Genomic DNA, 19924 nt, shown 5'->3' on the forward strand with positions numbered 1-19924 from the left:
TGAGCGCAGCCTTTTCCCCCCAAATATCACGGCGGATGTGTGTCTGACAGAGAGCAGAGACCGTGTAGTGTTTAAGGCCTGGCACGACTCTGTTCTCACCTTCACTTTCCTACCTCGTAAATCCAACAGGCGGTCATCGACCTCTGTATGAGGGCTTCACTGGATGCGCGAGAGCATCGCGCGTGAAAGCCTGTTTCGCCTGAAATCTCAATTCCACATTTCATCTTCTTCACATCAACACTTCCTCTGCGGTTCTCCTAAAAGTATGTTTATGACTTTTACGCTGCAGGATCCAAATCTGTCCCCCTTTGTTTTCTTTACGAGAAGCGAGATCCGAGAACAAAACGGATCTTTTTTTATGACAATGAAGTGAATCATCACACATTCATCGTGTAATACGCCTGAAGTCCACTCGGCTTCGTTTACAGGAAGGCTGCTTTTCAGAAACAGGTGATAACACTGCCATCTAGCGGCGACATTGAAACAGCAAGAGAAAAAAACATGTTTAGCTGTGTGATAATCGCTCCCAACCGCACAAATAATACCTTTTAAGATTTTGTTCCTTGGATCGACATCATATTTGTGGTGAGCTTCTGAAGAATGCATATATATATATTTTCCGTCGTCTTGACGGCTCCATTTGTGGTTTTTGTGAAATATCAAATGCTATTTAGCGTGTTTTAGGGGTTTCTATAGGCTGGTTCACGTGCTGTTGGATCCCGTGTGTATCACATTAATCATTCACGGCTGGGCATTTCCTACTTTCTATTTTTAGAAAAGGGCAGAAAGCAAATAAGACAGGCCTACGTCACTATTTGTCATGTATATTTAAGGACTACGGTGCGCCTCTCTCTCTCGCTCTCTCTCACCCACCCTCTGCTGCATGGATATGGCCACCCAGCTGCTCCATCATCCCATCCGCAGCCCACGTGACCCAGTTCTCCCATGTCCTTCAGTAGTTCATTCAGCATGATGGCTGCGGATGCTGCGGATGCTCTCTACTGCATCCTGCATCCGCGCCGGCTCTCTCTCCTCTTCCTCACCGTCACCTTCTCCTCCCTGCCGGCCCCGACGGCAGCGCTGCTCGGCGTCCGGCCGGAGGACACCCAGAGCGGAGAGCTGTCCGTGCAGGACGGGGTGCTGAGGGCGACCGAGGGGACCCGCTTCATACTGAGGGTGTACTACTCCGCGTCACACGCTACTGAGCATCCCAACAGCCTGAACATCAGCGGCAGACCCGACGCCGCGTCTGCGGCTCCGTGGATCGCGTTTATTGAGGAGCCCGGTGGGGACGGCGGGGGGACGGAGAGGCGACTCCGGTCCGCGGACAACCCTTGCGAGGAGGAGAATGCCCGGAGCTCAGATATCGAGCTGCTGGGCTCTTTCCGATCCAGCTCAAGTCACAACTCCGTCCTGGTGGAGCTCCTCGCGAAAGACCTGCGCAGAGGCGAGGTGATCAAATACTACTCCATGTGCGCGTTCGACGGCGTGAAATGGGAGCATTTCAGCACCAAGGACTTCTGGTTGGCGGTGGTGGAGAGACCTCCGGAGGCGGACGTGTGGCTCCAGGCGGGAGTCTCGGTGCTCCTGTTGGGGCTGTCCGCGCTCTGCAGCGGTCTGAACATCAGCATGCTGGCTCTGGACCCGGTGGAGCTGCGGGTCCTGCAGAACAGTGGCACGGCGAAGGAGCAGAAATACGCACGGAAAATAGAGTCCGTGCGTAAACACGGGAACTACATCCTCTGCACGGTGGTGCTGGGCAACGTGCTTACAAATACATGCTTTGTGGTTTGGATGTGCCAGATTTTAGGAATGACCGCACTCTCAACCGCCTCGTGTACTTTAGGGATATTCTTCATTGGGGAGATTTTACCTCACTCCCTGGCGTCCAGGCACAGTCTCGCCATCGCCTCCAAGACCCTCTGCGCGACCCGCCTGCTGATGCTGGTGTTCTTCCCCATCGCCTACCCGGTCTCCAAGATCCTGGACATCATGCTCCACCAAGAGATCAGCAGCTTCTACACCAGGGAGAAGCTGGTGGCCATGCTGCGTGTCACGGATCCGTACCACGACCTGGTCAAGGAGGAGCTCAACATCATCCAGGGAGCTCTGGAGCTGAGGACCAAGACGGTGGAGGACGTGCTGACCCCGCTGTCAGACTGCTACATGCTGTCCTCGGACGCCACGCTGGACTTCTGCACCATGTCCGACGTGATGCAGAGCGGCTTCACCCGGATCCCGGTGCACGAGAACGAGAGGTCCAACATCGTGGACATCCTGTTTGTCAAAGACCTCGCCTTCGTGGATCCCGACGACTGCACGCCCCTAAAAACCATCACTCAGTTTTACAAGCATCCCATGCACTGCGTGTTCAACGACACCAAGCTGGACGTGATGCTGGAGGAGTTTAAGAGAGGTAATGCCAACTTTAAATCATATCAGGGGTCAGGCCTCAGAAGTGCTCCGCGGGAGTTACTTTTACACGTCCAGGACTTTGAGCTTATGAGCGAGAAGTCATGTTGAGCATGCGAGGCGCCACATGTATGCTTTGGAACGCTCTCAAAGCTACCTCCCGCCACCTCCCGAGTTAACCGCCTTTTGAAGTGACTTGTGCACTTATACATGTTTTCAGTGCAGAAGTCAATGTATACATCAGTCCATTGGCTCACAGTGGGCCTGCCAGCAGAGCCCTTTGATCCCCATAGCAGTGGGAGCCACATGTGAAATCGGATACAGTGTCACATAGTGATCCTGGTTCAGCCAGAAGTTAGAGGCTACCAAGGATCAGAGTGGGGTTATCTATTATATACGTAGTAAAAGTCGTTTTCCCGTGACAAAGGCACTGTGAACTTTCCATGCCCCACCACCGCCCCTGCTGGTTCCCTCTTTTTTTTAATATATCACACCATGTGTGTCTGTTATTGGAGCAGCACTTTAACATAATGTCAAGAAGGAATTTAGCATTTGCCCTCAGCAGAGGCAGCGAGTATCTCTCCCACTCACACATCTTTTTAGTGTGATAAGCATCTCTGCTGATAAGTGCATTACAGCACTGCGTCTCTCATGCACATGCAGCGATAGCATCCGCTCCCCCCCCCCGTGCATGTGTGCCGCCTCTCCTCGGGGACCCCACTCAGCCTCGGCGATAACGGTGGATGTGACTCTGGTGGTAAAATGAGACATCTGAACCGCTGTTATGTAAGGATCTCACTGGCATTGGCTTACGTTGGGGGGGATTAAGATGTAAATCTGTTTCATTGACAAAGAGAGCTCAATAGGGTCGGTTGGAGGCAGTGGTTGTCTGATCAGAATGTGAAAGGGGACACTGTGGAGACTGGTGGGCTCATAAATCAGATTGCCACTTACAGGTCAGGAGGTCTACAGCTTCAGTTTGTTCAGGATTATGAAGGATAGCTCTGGTCTGACACCAGTGATCCGTGCCCCCCCCTCCCTTCCAGCGTGACCTTGTGCGTTTCCATATTGTGTGTTATTTATAGTTAAGGGCGGGTGAAAAGGTGAAATCGGGGCTTCACCTTTAGATTGTTTGTGTGCACCTAATTGTCAGCCCGCTGCGACTTTGAAGCTTCCCTCACTCTGTAGGTCGTCGCCATCCGAACGTGCGGAGCAACCATAAATAATTCAGCTCCAACCTTTCCCTTTCCCCTCTCACCTCCTGCTCTCACGGATTACAGGCTCCCGCCGTGCAGGAAGCATGGTGGGATCTCACTGAGGAGCTCCATGCACTGGGGTTTGCGTGAGAGAAAAAGATGGAAATGTCACCGGCAATGACAGAAATGTTATGGAGGGCTGAAAAGTAAATGGAATATACATTAACTCTACAATTCATAAGGCAAACACAAAATCTGCTGTAGATCTTTTGATTGATTAGTATTCAGTATTTAAAAACACTACATTACAAGTAAAAGTATTCTAAATTTTGCAGGTATTATACAGGTATTGTACTCCAAATGCAAAAAGCTATGTAGAATTCAGTATTATATTATTATTTAATACAATCATAATTATTAAGGGGTTAACATGTAAGCGGTACTTTGAAATTTGTCATTAAGGTGGAGCGGATTTGAACTTCTTCATACGCTGCTGGACAGTTTATTAGTAATTATATGCATATTTTAAAAGATATGTTTTTTATGTAAAGTAACTTTTGACAATGGGTGTTAAATACAGTAAATGTAATGAAGTAGAAATATAAAGTAGTACAAGTAACTCTAAATGTTTACTTGTGTGCAGTATTTGAGCAAATGTATTATAAAAATCTACCAAAGAACTAAAGAAATGTAATACACCCAACAAGTCATAGAAAGCAGCCATTGTGGTTTTTATAAGCTAAATATGTGCATGCCTGTAAAACGGGAGAAAAAATAAATAAAAATAGCTGCAGAAATATGAACAATGCATTATTTCCTCATATGGTGAATGGTTGTAATGTTTGCAGAAAAGGGAGCAGACAAATGATCATAATTATATGCAAACGTATTCTGCATCATGAGCTAAAACAACACATAGACTGAAGGAGCCTGGGAAACTGGTGGAGCAGAAACGTTCTCAAATGGACATCCATGGCAGACCCAGTTGCACCCCGGGCATGTGTGTCTGGGAACTGTGTCTGGATGTGTGTGTGTGTGTGTGTGTGTGTGTGTGTGTGTGTGTGTGTGTGTGTGTGTGTGTGTGTGTGTGTGTGTGTGTGTGTGTGTGTGTGTGTGGAGTATTATGTAACGTATGAATGATGTAATGCGGTGCCCGGGCACATCAGCAGCTGATGGCAAATCCACCTCTGACTCACCTGAGCTCTTCAGACAAGCTGACCTGAGCGCCGAGACCAACCTCGTCATCTCAGCCGTTCTCACACAGACACAGTTTCATGTTTGGAGACGGCTTCCCGTCACTCAATCAGGATTTTTGTTGTATTTTTTGTGTCTCGTTGCAGTGGATTAAAGCATTTGATCCATTTTATCCCCTGGCAGTGATCCCCTAAATCGGCCCCATCTCGCATCAGCCTCTGATTTTGTCCGAAGTAAGGTTGGAGATCTGTGTTCTGGTGACGTCATGCATTTGGTTAGATAACATATTTGACGTAAGAAGAACCATGATAGCGACAGTTATGACGACGAATGGAACAAAAAAAAGAGTGCATTTAGCATTTTTCTCATAACTGTGTTTTTGGCGAGTTGAAAAATGAGAAAAAGTCTCGCCGTGACTGCTAATGGTGTGTTTGTTATTGTGTTCTTCTCCCCCGGTGATGTTCCATTGTGGCTGCTTAAACTTCTTGTCACATTCGCTTTATTGTCTCGTCTCGGAGACGCTGCTGGCGAGCTCCGTCACCGCATCTGGCAGGCTTTTCATGTTCAACCTAACGCTTGCTGAGAGGGAGCGCTGGGCCTGCTCATGGATGTGTAAAGTGTGTGTGTGTGTGTGTGTGTGTTTACACAGAGGTGGGAGTAGCATGGGCAGTTTAGTCAGCAGATGCGGGCATCCCCAGACTGATTGCATAATCTCAGTGTTTACGTAAGCTGGCCCCAAATCTTCCAAACTGTCAAAGTGTCTCCGGACTAATCCCCCAGTACCCACTTTCTTCTCGTCTGCGTCACACACACACACACACACACACACACACACACACACACACACACACACACACACACACACACACACACACACACACACACACACACACACACACACACACACACACAAACACACACAAACACACACACACACACACGAATCATTTCCCATTGGAGCTCTCAGATATACAGAATCTCTCCTGTGTTTATGGCCTCTCAGCTCCAGCTGGTGTATTAATGCTGATTTTCATCTCGACTACACAGATCCAGTTGGAGGCTGTTGACTCGTGTTATTTTTATCCCACGTTGCCTCTCAACCCCCTTTTTTGCATTGGCAGTTTCCAGCATGAAGTCACACTGTGAAAACTCACCCTTTTCCTTTTGCGCAGGCAAATCCCACCTGGCTGTGGTGCAGCGGGTGAACAACGAGGGCGAGGGAGACCCCTTCTACGAAGTGATGGGCATCGTCACCCTGGAGGACGTCATCGAGGAGATCATCAAGTCGGAGATCGTGGATGAGACGGACCTGTATAGTACGTACGAATGCATATTCACGTTATGAAACGCTGAGTTTTTCAAAGGCCCTGCTGCATTAGCTGTGAATCAATGTGATTATATTTCCAGCTCCCACACTGAATAGATTTTCTCTCAGTTTGTCACAGCAGCAGACAAGAGTTTGTTCAGCTCTGTGGTCCAGAACAGAGCCGGGGAAACGCTCACCAACGAGTGCAGTACAAAGTCCTATTAAGGGATGCTACGAGTGGCGTTTCAGCATTAATTTAATAGCGCATTCATATTTCCTTTCCACCATCTCCTCTGCCGCTTTCTCATTAAACTATTGATCCCACGCTCCTCCCTCCCCTGTTGCTCCCAGCTCCTTGCTGATAGATAATTAAATAATGTGAATAAATGGCCCAGTCTGCCAGATAATCAACATAATCCACTCATCTTTAATTGGATTGAAAAGCTCTCCACAAAGTCAAATGCCAAAGTCCCTTCGTTTATTATATAATCTTGTCCATACTTTCAACTCGCTCGGTGTAATTCACTATTTGCGAGCCGTAATTGGGGAAAAAAAATAAAAAAATAAATAAACTCTCAGTGTGCTATAATTTTAATTACATGCAGAGAGTCAAGCCTCATTGGTGCACTTGCGTGGGTGTTCGCAAACATGGGTTTTTGTGTGTGCATAATTATGTGTAAATATAGCACAGGGGAGCTAATCTCTCCAGACTTTGCACTTCAGGCCTTTTATAGCACCAGCTGCTCCCGCTGCAAACAGGGATATAATGCGTTTAATGCTCCTCATGTCCGCAGGGGATAAGTCAATTTATCAGTCAGAGGTGGATAATGTCAAGCTATCTGCAGCAGTAGATAAACCCGCTAATACGGTCTGTGTTTGGTAGCATGCAGCATATGAAGCTGCATCGACTAATGAGGTCAGTGGCACCTCAAAGTAGCTTCTACTTAGTGCCCACAAGAAGAGACGAACCTAATCAGTGGAAGGGGCACATCAAAGCACATCCAAATGCATGTGAAATTTGAACGCAGCGCTGCACGCCACTGCACTTTCATGATTCGCGGCCTGTGTGCGTTCACAGCTGATAACCGGAACAAAAGGCGAGTGTCCCACCACGAGAGGAAGCAGCAGGACTTCTCCATCTTCAAACTGGCAGAAAACGAGCTGAAGGTGAAGATCTCACCTCAGTTGCTGCTCGCAACACACCGCTTCTTGGCAACAGGTAGCATCGTATGTGTGTGCACGCATGAATGCAGAGTATTGGCGAGCGCACGTGGTGGACTGCGGGAGAAAAACGAAGACGAGGACATGTCACAAGGGAACGCGGTGTTCTTTCTTTTGATTTTTGCTTTGCTGCTCCTGTGTGTGTGTGTGTGTGTCCTATCCTGTAGAGGTGGAGCCTTTTAGGCTGTGTCATCTGTCAGAGAAGATCTTGCTGCGTCTCATCAAACATCCCAGCGTCGTGCAGGAACTCAAGTACAACCCCAAGAACAAACACGCTCCTCAACACTTCCTCTTCCAGAGGAACAAACCCGTGGACTACTTTGTCCTCGTTCTGCAGGTAAATCCCTCCGCTGCTGCCTTTTAAGGCCGAAAATAAAACTAACACTGCATGACAGGAGTTGCAGGTTCGTTATGAATCACATATCACTTCTATGCTGTAGTTATTGATATAATTACAGTGTCTCGCTGCATGTTTCCTGCGTGGGAGGCTCCACTAGAGGAGTAATCAATTCAGCGTGTTTGTCGTCGGCATAGAGAGGATTCATGTGAATGGCTGTGTTGGCGTTGCAGGGGCGAGTGGAGGTGGAGATCGGAAAGGAGGCACTCCGCTTTGAAAATGGAGCATTTTCCTACTACGGCATGCCAGCACTCATCTCCCCCCTGCCTACTGGTGAGTAAGTGCACATATAAAACAATATAGATCAATATCAGGATGAGGGTGATGGTCATGCTGATGACAACAGGGACACTGTAATAATCCTGGATGAATGCAGTGCTGCTGCTGGACACGTTTTTGCCGTCTAAATCCCACCCAGCGTCTGCAAAAGCAGCAGCAGTCGTGGGAAGTAAGTAATTAAAAGACACGATTTCAGAGAATTTCCCAGTGGAAGGACATGACCTGCAAAAGGATTATATGAGAGCCAGCTAAGGCTGCAGAGCACGCAGAAAGCCTGTCTCCCACTCTCTCTCTCTCTGGGCTAGATTTACTAACGCACTTGCGCCCTCTTCAGGCGCAATTCTTTCCCAATAAACGCGTAAAAACATGGAACGGTATTTACAAACAGGGCGCACTTGTGGAAAGGATGAGCGTCAAGTGCAATCCATATCCGATCCGATATTGGATTAACAGGTTGTTTGTATCACTATGATGATTTTCTTTAAATATTTAAATATATAACAGACAAAATAAATAAATAAATACATTATATATTTTTTTTATTTATTTGATTTTATTAATTTTTTTTATGTTTTCAGTCTTAGTAAATCTACCCCTCTGTCTCTCTCTGATTTTTGTGGTGGTTGCATTTCAATGTGGTTGCATATGTGATGTTCCTGGTGACTGTTTTTTTTATTTTATTCCTGGGGACAATTTGGAAGACCGAATAAATATTTGACATTCTTCTTAGGACAACACAGAATCCAGATTTTTATCTCAAGCAGCTGCAGATGTATCACATCTCTTTTTTATTACTTGCTCTCGCTCTGAGTCATTGCTCTCCGTCAGCACATCCTGCCACTCAGCTGAGCAGTGCTCACATCAAGACTATGCAGAATAGAGACGCAATGAGAAGACCTACACAATAAAATGCACCATTTATCATGTTTTAAAAGCAAAAATGATCCTGGCTCTCTTATCGCTTCAATTAAAAATGAGTAAAAATGAAACATCTCTAAAAAGGATGGCACTAATATATAAGAAAATATTTCACAGGTATAGTTAACTGAACATGGTGTGGGTCTGTATGCTTGTGTGGAAAATATGTCTTTCTTTTAAAAACAATTTCAACTGCTTAACGACACATTTCTCAGTTTTCTTTTTTGTTATTTTTAGTTCATATGTTACATAGCCAACTCTACCACTGAGCACGCTCGTTTTATGAATGAAACTTTCTAATCCTGAGAACACACACGCAGGGAAGTCACGGCTGGATTGGCTACAGTTCAAGTCCATCAAAGTCAATGGAGCATAATATACTAGGGAAGAGTTGTGCGACTAGTTTAATTTTGATGGAGTTTTCCTGAACTCTGAGGCTTTTTTCCTTCATTACTGAAAATTGGAAAAGAAGTGTGCAGAATATATAAAATGCAGTGATTTTGATGGTTTTTTTTAACTTTCTGACTGTTTTTGACCTAATGGTGATGATGTAAGTCATAAATACACGATTAAAAGTATGTTTTCCTCTTTTGTTCCGCTCAGGGCCGAGGTACAGTTCCCGGGGCAGCGGTCTGAACCAATCAGATTCATTACTGTGTGGAGGCAGTGTGGGTCAGCTAGCTACAGGAGGAGGGGTCTACTTACCAGACTACTCAGTCCGACAGCTCTCAGACCTGCAGATCATCAAGGTTACACACACACACACACACACACACACACACACACGCACACGCACACGCACACGCACACACACACACACACACACACAGAACAGCAACCACTGTTATTACAATGTCAATTAAAAGTGCCATTTCCTGAATGTAAAAAATGGGAGCACGAGCAACTGCACTTTTAAACTCCCTCAATTTAATCTTCAAAATTCCAGAAAATGCAACCTCTTCCTCTGCTGCAGCGTTTGCCTTTGATATGTCCTAATCCCCGATTCTGACTGAACACAGACATCCTGTCTCTCTCTCTCTCTCTCTGCCCTCCATACACACTCTTTCCTTTAATCACTGGGGATAATTGAGCTCCATTTCAGCCATGAATATTTTAGTCTTCAATGATGGATGTGCCCTCTGAGTTCACCTCTTCTCCCCGTCTCTCCAGTGCAGTCCATGTTTCCTCCCGTCCACGTGGAGGAAACCATGCCTTAATCTAATGTCAGCGCTTTATGCACAACCATATCTAAAAGCTTCTTTCTGGGCGCCCCCGCAGATCACCAGGAACCACTACCAGAACGCCCTGATGGCCACCAGGATGGACAGCTCCCCTCAGACGCCAGACCCGCTGGACCCTGATGCTAAAGGGAGGCCTGCGGTCCCAGAGGCCCGCTCACACAGCATCGCCCTCCCCCTCACACACACACACACACGACTGGGGCTGGCACGCCTTGCACATCTCCATCCCCACGGTGGCCTTCGCAGCACTTTCCAGCTCAACGAAAGAAACCGGATCGTTCGTGAGTACTGTTCCTTTAAGGGGCCCAAATAATCGGTTTGACTGCAGGTTTCCCTGATTGTTTGACTCGAGAATTAAATTCTGAATGAAAATTTAGTTCGACTTCAATCTAGCACGAAGGTTGACACTCAATATCTGACAGCCTTGAATTGATTTCTTAGTTTGGACTTCCCATTTGCTTCAACTTGTGGGATGAAGATCTTTCAGTATCCGAGTTCACCCTCCTCTCACTCAGCGATACCACCTTTTTTCCTCATTTCCTCTCTGATGCATCCGTTAAATTAATCACTGACAGGATTCTACTTTTGCACTCACTTTTCATCTCTATGCTAAGAGCAACACCAAAGCCCTAAAATGTAAATTATGATCTCGCTCCATGAGGCTCAATATGAATTTCATGATTCAGTGGAGTGGAAGAGATTTCTTTTGAAGAGGAAGTTGGAGTGCTTTGTGGGCTAAAAGGCTAAAAAAAAAAAAAAACCTTACTGACACGATAAATGGAAGTGTGATAAAAAGCTGTTCATACCAACCCGGGGAATAATTAAATTAAATAATTAAATGAGAAAATAAATGAAAATGAGGTTGAATAGCTAATACCACACAGAGCATTCATAATAATAATCTCATAATAGCAACCATTTATCTTATATATTATTATGATGAGCACAGCTTGAATCCTATAAATGAAACACCCGTAATGACGCACTCACAAAACTGGTGCAGACGTGGCATCAACCAATCTGTACTGGTTTCAAGGCTTAAAGGATTTCCCACATACCATCTGCCTTACGCCTCGTGCAACACGCCACCCAGTCAGTGTTCGTGTGTCATTAAATAAGTCGCTGGGCAGATGGTTCCGCCGCATCCAGTAATAAACGTACCGCCATGTCAATCCCAACACAGCAGATATCGCCAATTAAAGTTCCTCCACTGGTCGCAGTCACCACTCATACTATTTAACCCACTGTGAGGCCGATAGCTAGAAAGTTCTCTACTTCCCTCTACAGGCAGAGCTGCAAACCAGCTGTGGCCGTGTGGGGACTTGCATTTGGCTTTAAGGTTGATTGGTCAAACTCTGTCTTCACAGGCAGTAAATCTGACGGGCAGAGGAGTCCGAACGACACCGTGTTCCTCCGCATGGATGAGATTCCCTACATCCACGAGGACCGGCCGGACAATTATGGAGAGAATGGTGAGCTTTTTTCCCCCTTTGTTTCATAAGACTTAGTGAAGATATGACATTAACTGACAGTTTCCATTGCTAAATTTCATTATATATATTGCTGTGTAGCTTGCGTTACTGTGATATTGCTGATTTTGTGACGCTGTGTACTCTCACAGTAGATTTTAGTGTTTACAAAAGCATGTGAACACACCGTTCCTCACCAGGAGATTATGGTTATTGTTCCGTTGCAATCCCATTATACTCTAAATCCGTTTTCCTAATACATATCTCTTTAAAGCATCTGATTTGGTCTCGTAGGCTATATACGATACATATCACTGTAGGTCGTCTACTCCGTCATTTCCACTGCATCCCGTCTGTCTGAATGTTTCATCCGTCTATAACTTTTCCTCTCAGACGTGCCTACGGAGTCTGGAGAACCCTCCACCTCTCCCTTCATCAGCTCTCTGTCTCTGTCCAGCTCGGACGAGAACATTGGGAAGAAGCTGTTACGTAAACTGAGTGAGTGAGCTAGTTGTCACAAACACTGATGCAACAACATCCCCCCCCCCCCCCCCCCCCCCCTCCCATACACACACTTGCACCCCGTCAGTTGTGCCCTCACTTCCCTGTCAGACGCAGGCACCGATGCCGGGTGTATCTTAGCAACTGTCACTGCAACCTGCTTCTTTTCAGCAATTCTCCAGATACAACTGTCGGCTCAGAATCGATGAGTCATTTACTTTAATTTATTCCTTTGTGGGAATAAATTCCTTCTGCTTAGCGCAGCTGACGTTATTTCAGTTAATGCTAAACAATAACAATAAATCATTTTAAAAAGGAATAAAGGACAGATGATAAAAGCTATGTGAACGTGATGCAGCTCCAGTTTGTGGCCAGTGTTAATGAGCAGACTCTCTCCTGTTTCTAGGTAACAAGAGGAGGAAAAAGTCTCGGGATGGAGAAAGGAGTTTGGACGAAGGTTCAGAGCAACCGCCGGTGACGAGCTAGCGCAGTGACGCAGAGGAAGCTTCTTCCTCATCACTCACTCACTGGTTTTCCTTCACAGCCGCCCTCATAGACTCCCCCCTCATAGCCTCCCCCCATGCTGTGACACACCTCTCACAGGAGACTGAGCCATCCTATGTGACGTAGCCACCGGTAACACTCAGGTCCCATTCTGTCCCACCTCCACCTGACTTCACCCCCTTAAAGTGACTGCCAATTACAAATGGGACAAAAAAATCAAAACAACATAGTATTGGAGTTATCCAGCCTTACACTGGACTATATGGAGGTTTTCATCACAGGTTTTGTAGTAAACAGGGAAATATCTAAATCATATTTTTACGGTTATCCATAACATTTAACATCTCATTTAATTCACGCGACCTGTCAATACGGAGCCCAACAAGGTCCTAAGGCAATATCTGAGCCAGCTTTGACCTTTTGATCAATCAATGATTTATTATTATTATTTATGTGTTAGTATGAGGCAGTTCCCACACTGAAATGTTTGCACAGGGAACTGTCCTAATGTTGCCATAAGGGTGCCACCTACTGCCAACCGTACCCGACACCGTAGCCTAACCACGAACAAAAAGCCACGAGACAAGAGCACAATTTTTATGCCAGATTAAAAGAACACAAGCCATAAATGAATTCTCACCTCGAATAACTACTTATTGTATACACCGACCTCTCGGCAACCTTTAGAGGGGCATGCGCAATTTTGAAAATACCTGTGCTTGGACAAAATTTCTTACCCAGTTTTTTATATGGAAGCATCAGAATTACCAAAAGTAATATGAAGAGAGCAATATATAAGTCATCTTACATAGTGTAAATGGCTACCACACACACGCATACATTCAGTACAGCCTACAGTCCGTCTAGTATGTCTTCCCATTTAAACGCTCCCTCCTCACTGCATATGTAGCTGTATGGACACAATTTTAGTGTTTCTTTCAAACAAAGACCCTCAATGACTCACCTTTTTCTCTTGATGTTAGCCTATTGTTTGACTTCATTCAGTAGAACGCGTAGGGGTTCATTCATTTTATTCTTCTATGTACAGTCCATCTGAATAAAGCTGTATACACCAATTAAATATAAGCTAGGGGTTTGGGGGGTTCGGGTCAAGGGATCCAGGTGGATATTAGGAGTATTGTCGAGGGAAGAGTAGTTGCTGCTTGCATGTTTGTTTATGCTGCTTTTACCGTAGAGTTATCCCCCGTAGAAAGCCCTGCCGTTCCACATGCATGCTTACGTAAAGGGATGCATGAATAGGATGAGAACAATCTGCAGAGGTGCAATGTGCGACTTCTTTTAAATCTGAAGTGACTTTAGATTTTAAAATGAACTTTAGGTGAAGTTTCACAAAGCAATAGGTGCAATAAATACTGCTGTTTTCACGGAGGAGGCCTCGCGACGTTGTTCTAGAGATAATCTATTACTGCAATAATGAAATAGTTATTTGATTCTTATTTTAAAAAATGTGCGTGGTAGCTGCAGCTCAGGTTGGACTGAGCTGCTGTGCGTTGTGAAATCTTGGCAGGTACACTGCTCGACAGAACAGAGAGAGATATGAGAGAGGAAAGCAATGTGACGCACGCTGACGTCAAGCCACCGCCTCCTGTCAAACACACACACACACACAGACAGACACACAGACAGACACACACACAGGTGGTGTCTCGGGACGCTCAGTAACATATTTCATTCTGCCTGGTAAGGCTTTGGAAGTACAAAGGATACTGCCCCGCTAAGCCATTCACATTGACCTCCCTGTACACACATCATCCAGCGGGAAGTCTTTTGATCTGACAACATGACTATGAGCGAGAGGATTTGTGTGTATCACAAAGTCTTTCAGAGAGATTTTGCAGCTGATTAACACGGATTTATATTTATGAGGATTGATATGCTGTTTGTTTGGGATTTAAAAAAAACTTTTACTAATGTAAAGATGATTATATAAGTTACCCAAAGATATTAAGAGACTATGTTCTACACAGAGGATGATTAAATTATTAATAAATTGACTGAATTATTATTGTCGTCTACTTTGGGTTTTCTTCCTTTTCATTTCATTTATAGTTTCCGAATTTAAACTGCTATAACTGCTATAAATGTTTTGCTATGATCACTCACTTCAACGTATTTGTACATGGAATTGTAAGGGCTGTTTTAACCTTCTATTAAATCACTCCCAACATATGCGACAACACCACAAACATAATGTCATAGTTCTTTATTAGAGTCGTTACTTCATCTCATCGGACGTTCTAGAGGAGATTTTCAGCTTAATTTGCTAAACACTAGGACTACGTTATTAGTGTACTGTGCAACAGCAAACTGGTTGATCATTAGAGTGCATTTGTGCCACTGACATGAGTTACTTATTGACTTACCTAATAGTGCTATGAACAGATCGTCGCTGTGCAAACTCTACATTCAGTTGGCAGGTGCCCGACAGAACCAGAATCACCACAACATCCAGCCGAAAACTGACGACTCTGGAGTCACGGCAACCGTTAGGATACTTTGGTTCCATTTGTGCTCCCTCCATACAAACGAGGAATAAAAACAGTCCTTACAGATTAAGAGGGAGGTAATTAGTATGACCCCTTTTGGGTAGAACATAGTATTGTTAATAAATTACATAGTTCAAGTTTAAAATATCTTCCTGAGATCCCTCATCTCTTCACATTGCATTCAGCAGTAAAGGTAATATTGCAACTTCACTCATGACAGAGGTGGTAAATACGTACGCTGTAATAATTCACATGCTGTTAATCATACACACTAACTGCTGCAGGTTTAATCTGTTGTTAATGTGTTATTAACACTTGGAATGGATGAACACTTTTAGACAATTGAGTCAGCACTGCTGAGGTCATTGTAACGCAGTCACAGATGTACTAACCTTCAAAGGTCCCGGCAGTGACATAAACACTAATAGCACACTACATGTAAAAGATTGATGATGACATTACACTAAGTACACACTACAAATGGGAGACCAACGGGGACAAATTATTAAAACAATTACTTGAAGGAATCGTTCCCATGTGTGCGTTCAGGTAGAAGTGTGGGGAACACTGAAGGGGAAACGAGGCCCTGGGGTGGAAGGCCATCTATATTTGTGCAAATGAGAGTTTGTGTTTGCTCCAGGAAATCTGGAAGCTGGACACAAAGACTTTCCCTGGAATCAGGTGGCTCAGGGCTGGGCAGGAGGAAGAACTGAGAACTGTGGGTAGTGTAGTCTTCTACTGGACCTTGGTGACGGCCTCATGGATGGACTCGGCCACGTAGTCTATGTTCTTGGTGGTCAAACCGCACATGTTGATGCGACCGCTGGCCATTAAGTAGACGTGTCTCTCCTTCACCATGTATTCCACTTGATTGGCTGCAGGAAATACGGCACAACCACATTATTTATTGATTATTAAGGTGATACAGAAAAGGTTTGCTTTCTGTGCGTGTTTGTACTCACTGTTGAGGCCCGTGAAGCTGAACATGCCAATCTGCTCTGTGATGTGGTCCCAGGTGCCCGGTGTCCCCAGGGCTTGGAGCTTAGCCTTCAGCTGAGCCCTCATCAACAAAACCCTGTCAGCCATGGTCTTCACATTTTCCTTCCTAGAGTCATCAGAAAGCACATGCTTTTTATGCCTGTTCTACATCGTACAGTGCTTAAAGTATTCTATTTATTTGGGCCATTTTGCGCTTTTACCATTCAGTGAAGAGCTCAGGTGAATTAAGAGTGATGGCAACAATGCGAGCTCCCTGAGAGGGTGGGTTGGACCAAGTGGTCCTGACAATCTTCTCCATCTGGGACAGAATTCGCTTCAGGTTGTCGTCATCGCGAGCCACGATGGTCAGGTTGCCCACACGCTCATCTGATGCGACAAACACGCGTCAAATATAAAACAATATTGCTGCAATTACTTTCGTAAACCTGCAGGAGGCAACGCTAACACTCCTACATGGACTGTAGTTGAGATTCAGCTGTATGCTCTTTATCATATACCGTATTGTCATGATTGAAAGGCGTTGAGTAATAATAACTAAATTAGGGGCTTCTCTTTATTCTACACACAAAACACTGTGTGATTGTCATTGTGATTCTCTATCACTCTCTCATGCAAGCAAGTGAATGTCCAAGTTAATGCTCACTCACTGTAGAGGCCAAAGTTCTTGGAAAACGACTGGGCGCAGAACATTTCAAAGCCCACGGAGACAAAGTATCGGACCGCCCAGGCATCTTTGTCCAGACTGCCTGAGGCGAATCCCTGATAAGCAGAGTCAAAGAACACAAACAGATTCCTCCTCTAGAAAAGAAGAAGATAAAACAATCATCATATTGCGTTAAACATTCGGCAATTCGTGGTGATAGTTGAAATAACAGTACGGCCAGGCGTGTGTTGGCTTGCGTTTGTGTTATGTATGCGTATTGTACCATCATAATTTCAGCAATCTGCCTCCACTGCTCCTGTGTGGGGTCTGTGCCAGTTGGATTGTGGGCACAGGCATGCAGGACAAAGATGGAGTGCTCTGGACAACTCTGTGGGAAACAGAGAGCAGGAGAAGAAGTGCTGTACTGCAAATGACTGAAGACCAAAACGAAGTAGCACCAGAGCACTAGATCGCTTACCTCCAAATCACCAAGGAAACCAGCAAAATCAAGGCCCCTCTTCACAGCGTCCCAGTATTTGTATGGACGGACATCCTCAAAGCCAGCATTGGCAAATACAGCATTGTGATTTTCTGAAACAAACAGTTCTCACTTTATTGTCAATATTTGCTCTTGATACAAAAAGTAAATGTTGTTTTATAAATGTTTCAAACATGGGAGCTGATAACAACGCAAGATCACTGATAAGATGTAAGATTTATTAATAGGATGTGTGTGTGCGCGTGTGTGCGCGCGCGTGTGTGTGTGTGTGTGTGTGTGTGTGTGTGTGTGTGTGTGTGTGTGTGTGTGTGTGTGTGTGTGTGTGTGTGTGTGTGTGTGTGTGTGTGTGTGTGTGTGTGTGTGTGTGTGTGTGTGTGTGTGTGTGTGTGTGTATACCCCAGGTAGGTGCAGACACATAGACAGGTGTTTTGGTGTTGTTGGTTCCATTATAGAAACGCCTGAGAAATTCTGCGCCCATCTTCAAAGCACCTGTACCACCCAGACACTGGACAGCCCCCACCTGGCAGTGACACAAACAAACAGTTAGTTTCAAAGGTAATGTATTTAAAAAAAAAAAAAAAAAAAAAACGGCGTGGTCTGTCACTACACGAACCCTGTTCTCGTGGATGGCAGGACTGTCATCTCCCAGTGCGATCTTAGAGGCCGAGGATCTGAAGTCAGGCAGGCCCAGGATGGGCAGGTACTCGTGGTTTAGCCTGTCATCGTGCACGATGATCTTCTCAACCTTTTTAACCACTGGCAAAACCCACGGCTGGCCCTCATCTGTCCGGTAGGCTGCAAGAAATAATTTCAGGATACAGTTATTATTTATTTGTTGATATTACAAAAAAAAAAAAAAAAGTTTTGAATGAATATTCAGCTAGTGGCTGATTCTTCAGGGGTCAAATAAGAAGAATGTGACACTGACCCTGAAAAGATCACTCACATACTGTAACAAACATGCACTTTCATCTCTCTGTCAAGCGTTTTAGCCGGCTGAACTCTGTCACCGACTGATAAGGACTAAAGTATACAATGGCCTTTTTATCTTCAGAACAAAGACCAGAAACTTTGCTCTGCAGCTCACAAAGTAAGTTTCAAGCTCAATTTCATCTTTAGTATTTTTTTCCCTTTATCCCCTGGCATGACAGTCAATTGGTCTATAAAATGTAAAATAGTAAAAATAAAAGGTAGATCACAAAGCCCTATGTGATGTCTTAAAAAAACAAAGCTATGCATTTGAGTTGAAATTAGTTCCTTGTGTAATTTTGATTTATTTCTATCCATCAATGTATCAATGTATCGATTAATGCACTACTTATTTCAGGCCTAAGTACCGGTATGACGTTTAACATTAACATTGTGTGGCCTACATTTCCCAGCTGCCCAGTAGTTGATTACCATCTGCAGCACTGTGTGTCTTGCAGAGAGAAGGGGATTATAAGGCCTCCTGCACTAATCATGGGACTCAGTACCACGAACACGCTGCCACAACAGAGCTAAGCAATGTTTAGCACGCTGTTCCTTTGCAATACCAGCAGCAAGGATTACTAAATTTAGCACTGAAAACAGTGGTGGCCTATTACGGGGTAAAATGTGCCATTTGCTTGCTTTAGGAGAGAGGCAGGACTAAACCACGTAACTCTCGCGAGTAGCATGAGGTAACAGTAATCCCATCGACTCCTTAGTACACAGAGCCAAAGGGAACAGGAGGGAGGGGTGGAAACAGGGAGGACAGAGATGTTTCCACTCTTTATTACATAACAAGGACACCGTATCAACAAAGCTGCAATCAGTAGGCTTGTTGGTGTGGACTGACTGGACAGCAGGAAACAGCCAGGAGTTGTATTTACTCTCAACGTCTAAAGATAGAGCTTCACAACCCTCATATCAGTGGGAAACTAACAGGATAACACAATTAACTTTAACAATCGATATCATAATCGAAACATATCAAAAGGGTTTCACATTTTACAGTAACATATATTTAAATAAGCCTATAAGTTAATATATAGGCTTCAATTTATAACCAGCTAGCTAGCAAACTACCATTAGCTGGATGTCGGACCCGCTGCTTCTTCCTGGATACCGTTACCATGGCAAATTAAGTCACCGCAGTTACTGAGGACAACTCACCGCCCACTCCGAGGTTCACCTTGCGGGGAAACGGGTCGTTATTGAAGTCCTGCGACAGCTTGAAGACAGCGACGGGGGCTGCTTGGGGGACCTCACAAAACACCGACATGGCTGCAGGTTATTTATAGAAGACTGTGGCGACAGCAGGACGGACGGTTACCGGGAGAGCTAACGGGACAAAAGAGCATTTTTCAACCTTCAACTTGGATTTGAGGCGCTGTGAAAGTGGGTGTGAGAAGGTTTACCAATAGAAATCAAGATGCATCTGACCAGCCAATCCCTGCACTGTTCCCAGACGGGTCAAAGTTCAAGAAAACAACACGGGGGGGCTGCTGACCAATGAATACCTCTGCAGCATGACTGACGCACGACGCACCAAATGCTAAGCGTTCAAAAGTGGGTGGTTCAGTGATTTTAGTGCAATAAACATTTTGACCACAAGGTGGTGCCACAGCCTCGTTAAAGACTGCTCACCGCGGCTACTGAAGGCATGACAGCAATG

At 45.1% G+C, this 19924-nt stretch overlaps 2 protein-coding genes across 2 annotated transcripts; one reads left to right on the top strand and one right to left on the bottom strand.

Moving 5' to 3' along the window:
* Positions 1–873: 873 nt before the first annotated feature.
* On the top strand, positions 874–14647 carry cnnm1 (cyclin and CBS domain divalent metal cation transport mediator 1). Its single transcript, XM_084021973.1, has 10 exons — positions 874–2416; positions 5975–6118; positions 7187–7327; positions 7497–7666; positions 7900–7999; positions 9527–9672; positions 10202–10445; positions 11532–11636; positions 12027–12131; positions 12541–14647. The coding sequence occupies exons 1-10, from the start codon at positions 946–948 to the stop codon at positions 12618–12620; spliced, it is 2706 nt and encodes a 901-aa protein (XP_083878099.1). The 5' UTR covers positions 874–945; the 3' UTR covers positions 12621–14647.
* Positions 14648–15510: 863 nt separating this feature from the next.
* On the bottom strand, positions 15511–19618 carry got1 (glutamic-oxaloacetic transaminase 1, soluble). The gene is made up of 9 exons (XM_084021724.1): positions 19423–19618; positions 17900–18081; positions 17683–17806; positions 17266–17378; positions 17071–17175; positions 16792–16942; positions 16345–16510; positions 16108–16250; positions 15511–16020 (listed from the first exon to the last, which is right to left on the bottom strand). Exons 1-9 carry the CDS (start codon positions 19529–19531, stop codon positions 15881–15883), a joined length of 1233 nt encoding a protein of 410 aa, XP_083877850.1. The 5' UTR covers positions 19532–19618; the 3' UTR covers positions 15511–15880.
* Positions 19619–19924: the final 306 nt, after the last annotated feature.

This window comes from Eutrigla gurnardus (assembly GCF_963514095.1).
Source record: "Eutrigla gurnardus genome assembly, chromosome: 11".
Lineage (NCBI taxonomy): Eukaryota > Metazoa > Chordata > Actinopteri > Perciformes > Triglidae > Eutrigla > Eutrigla gurnardus.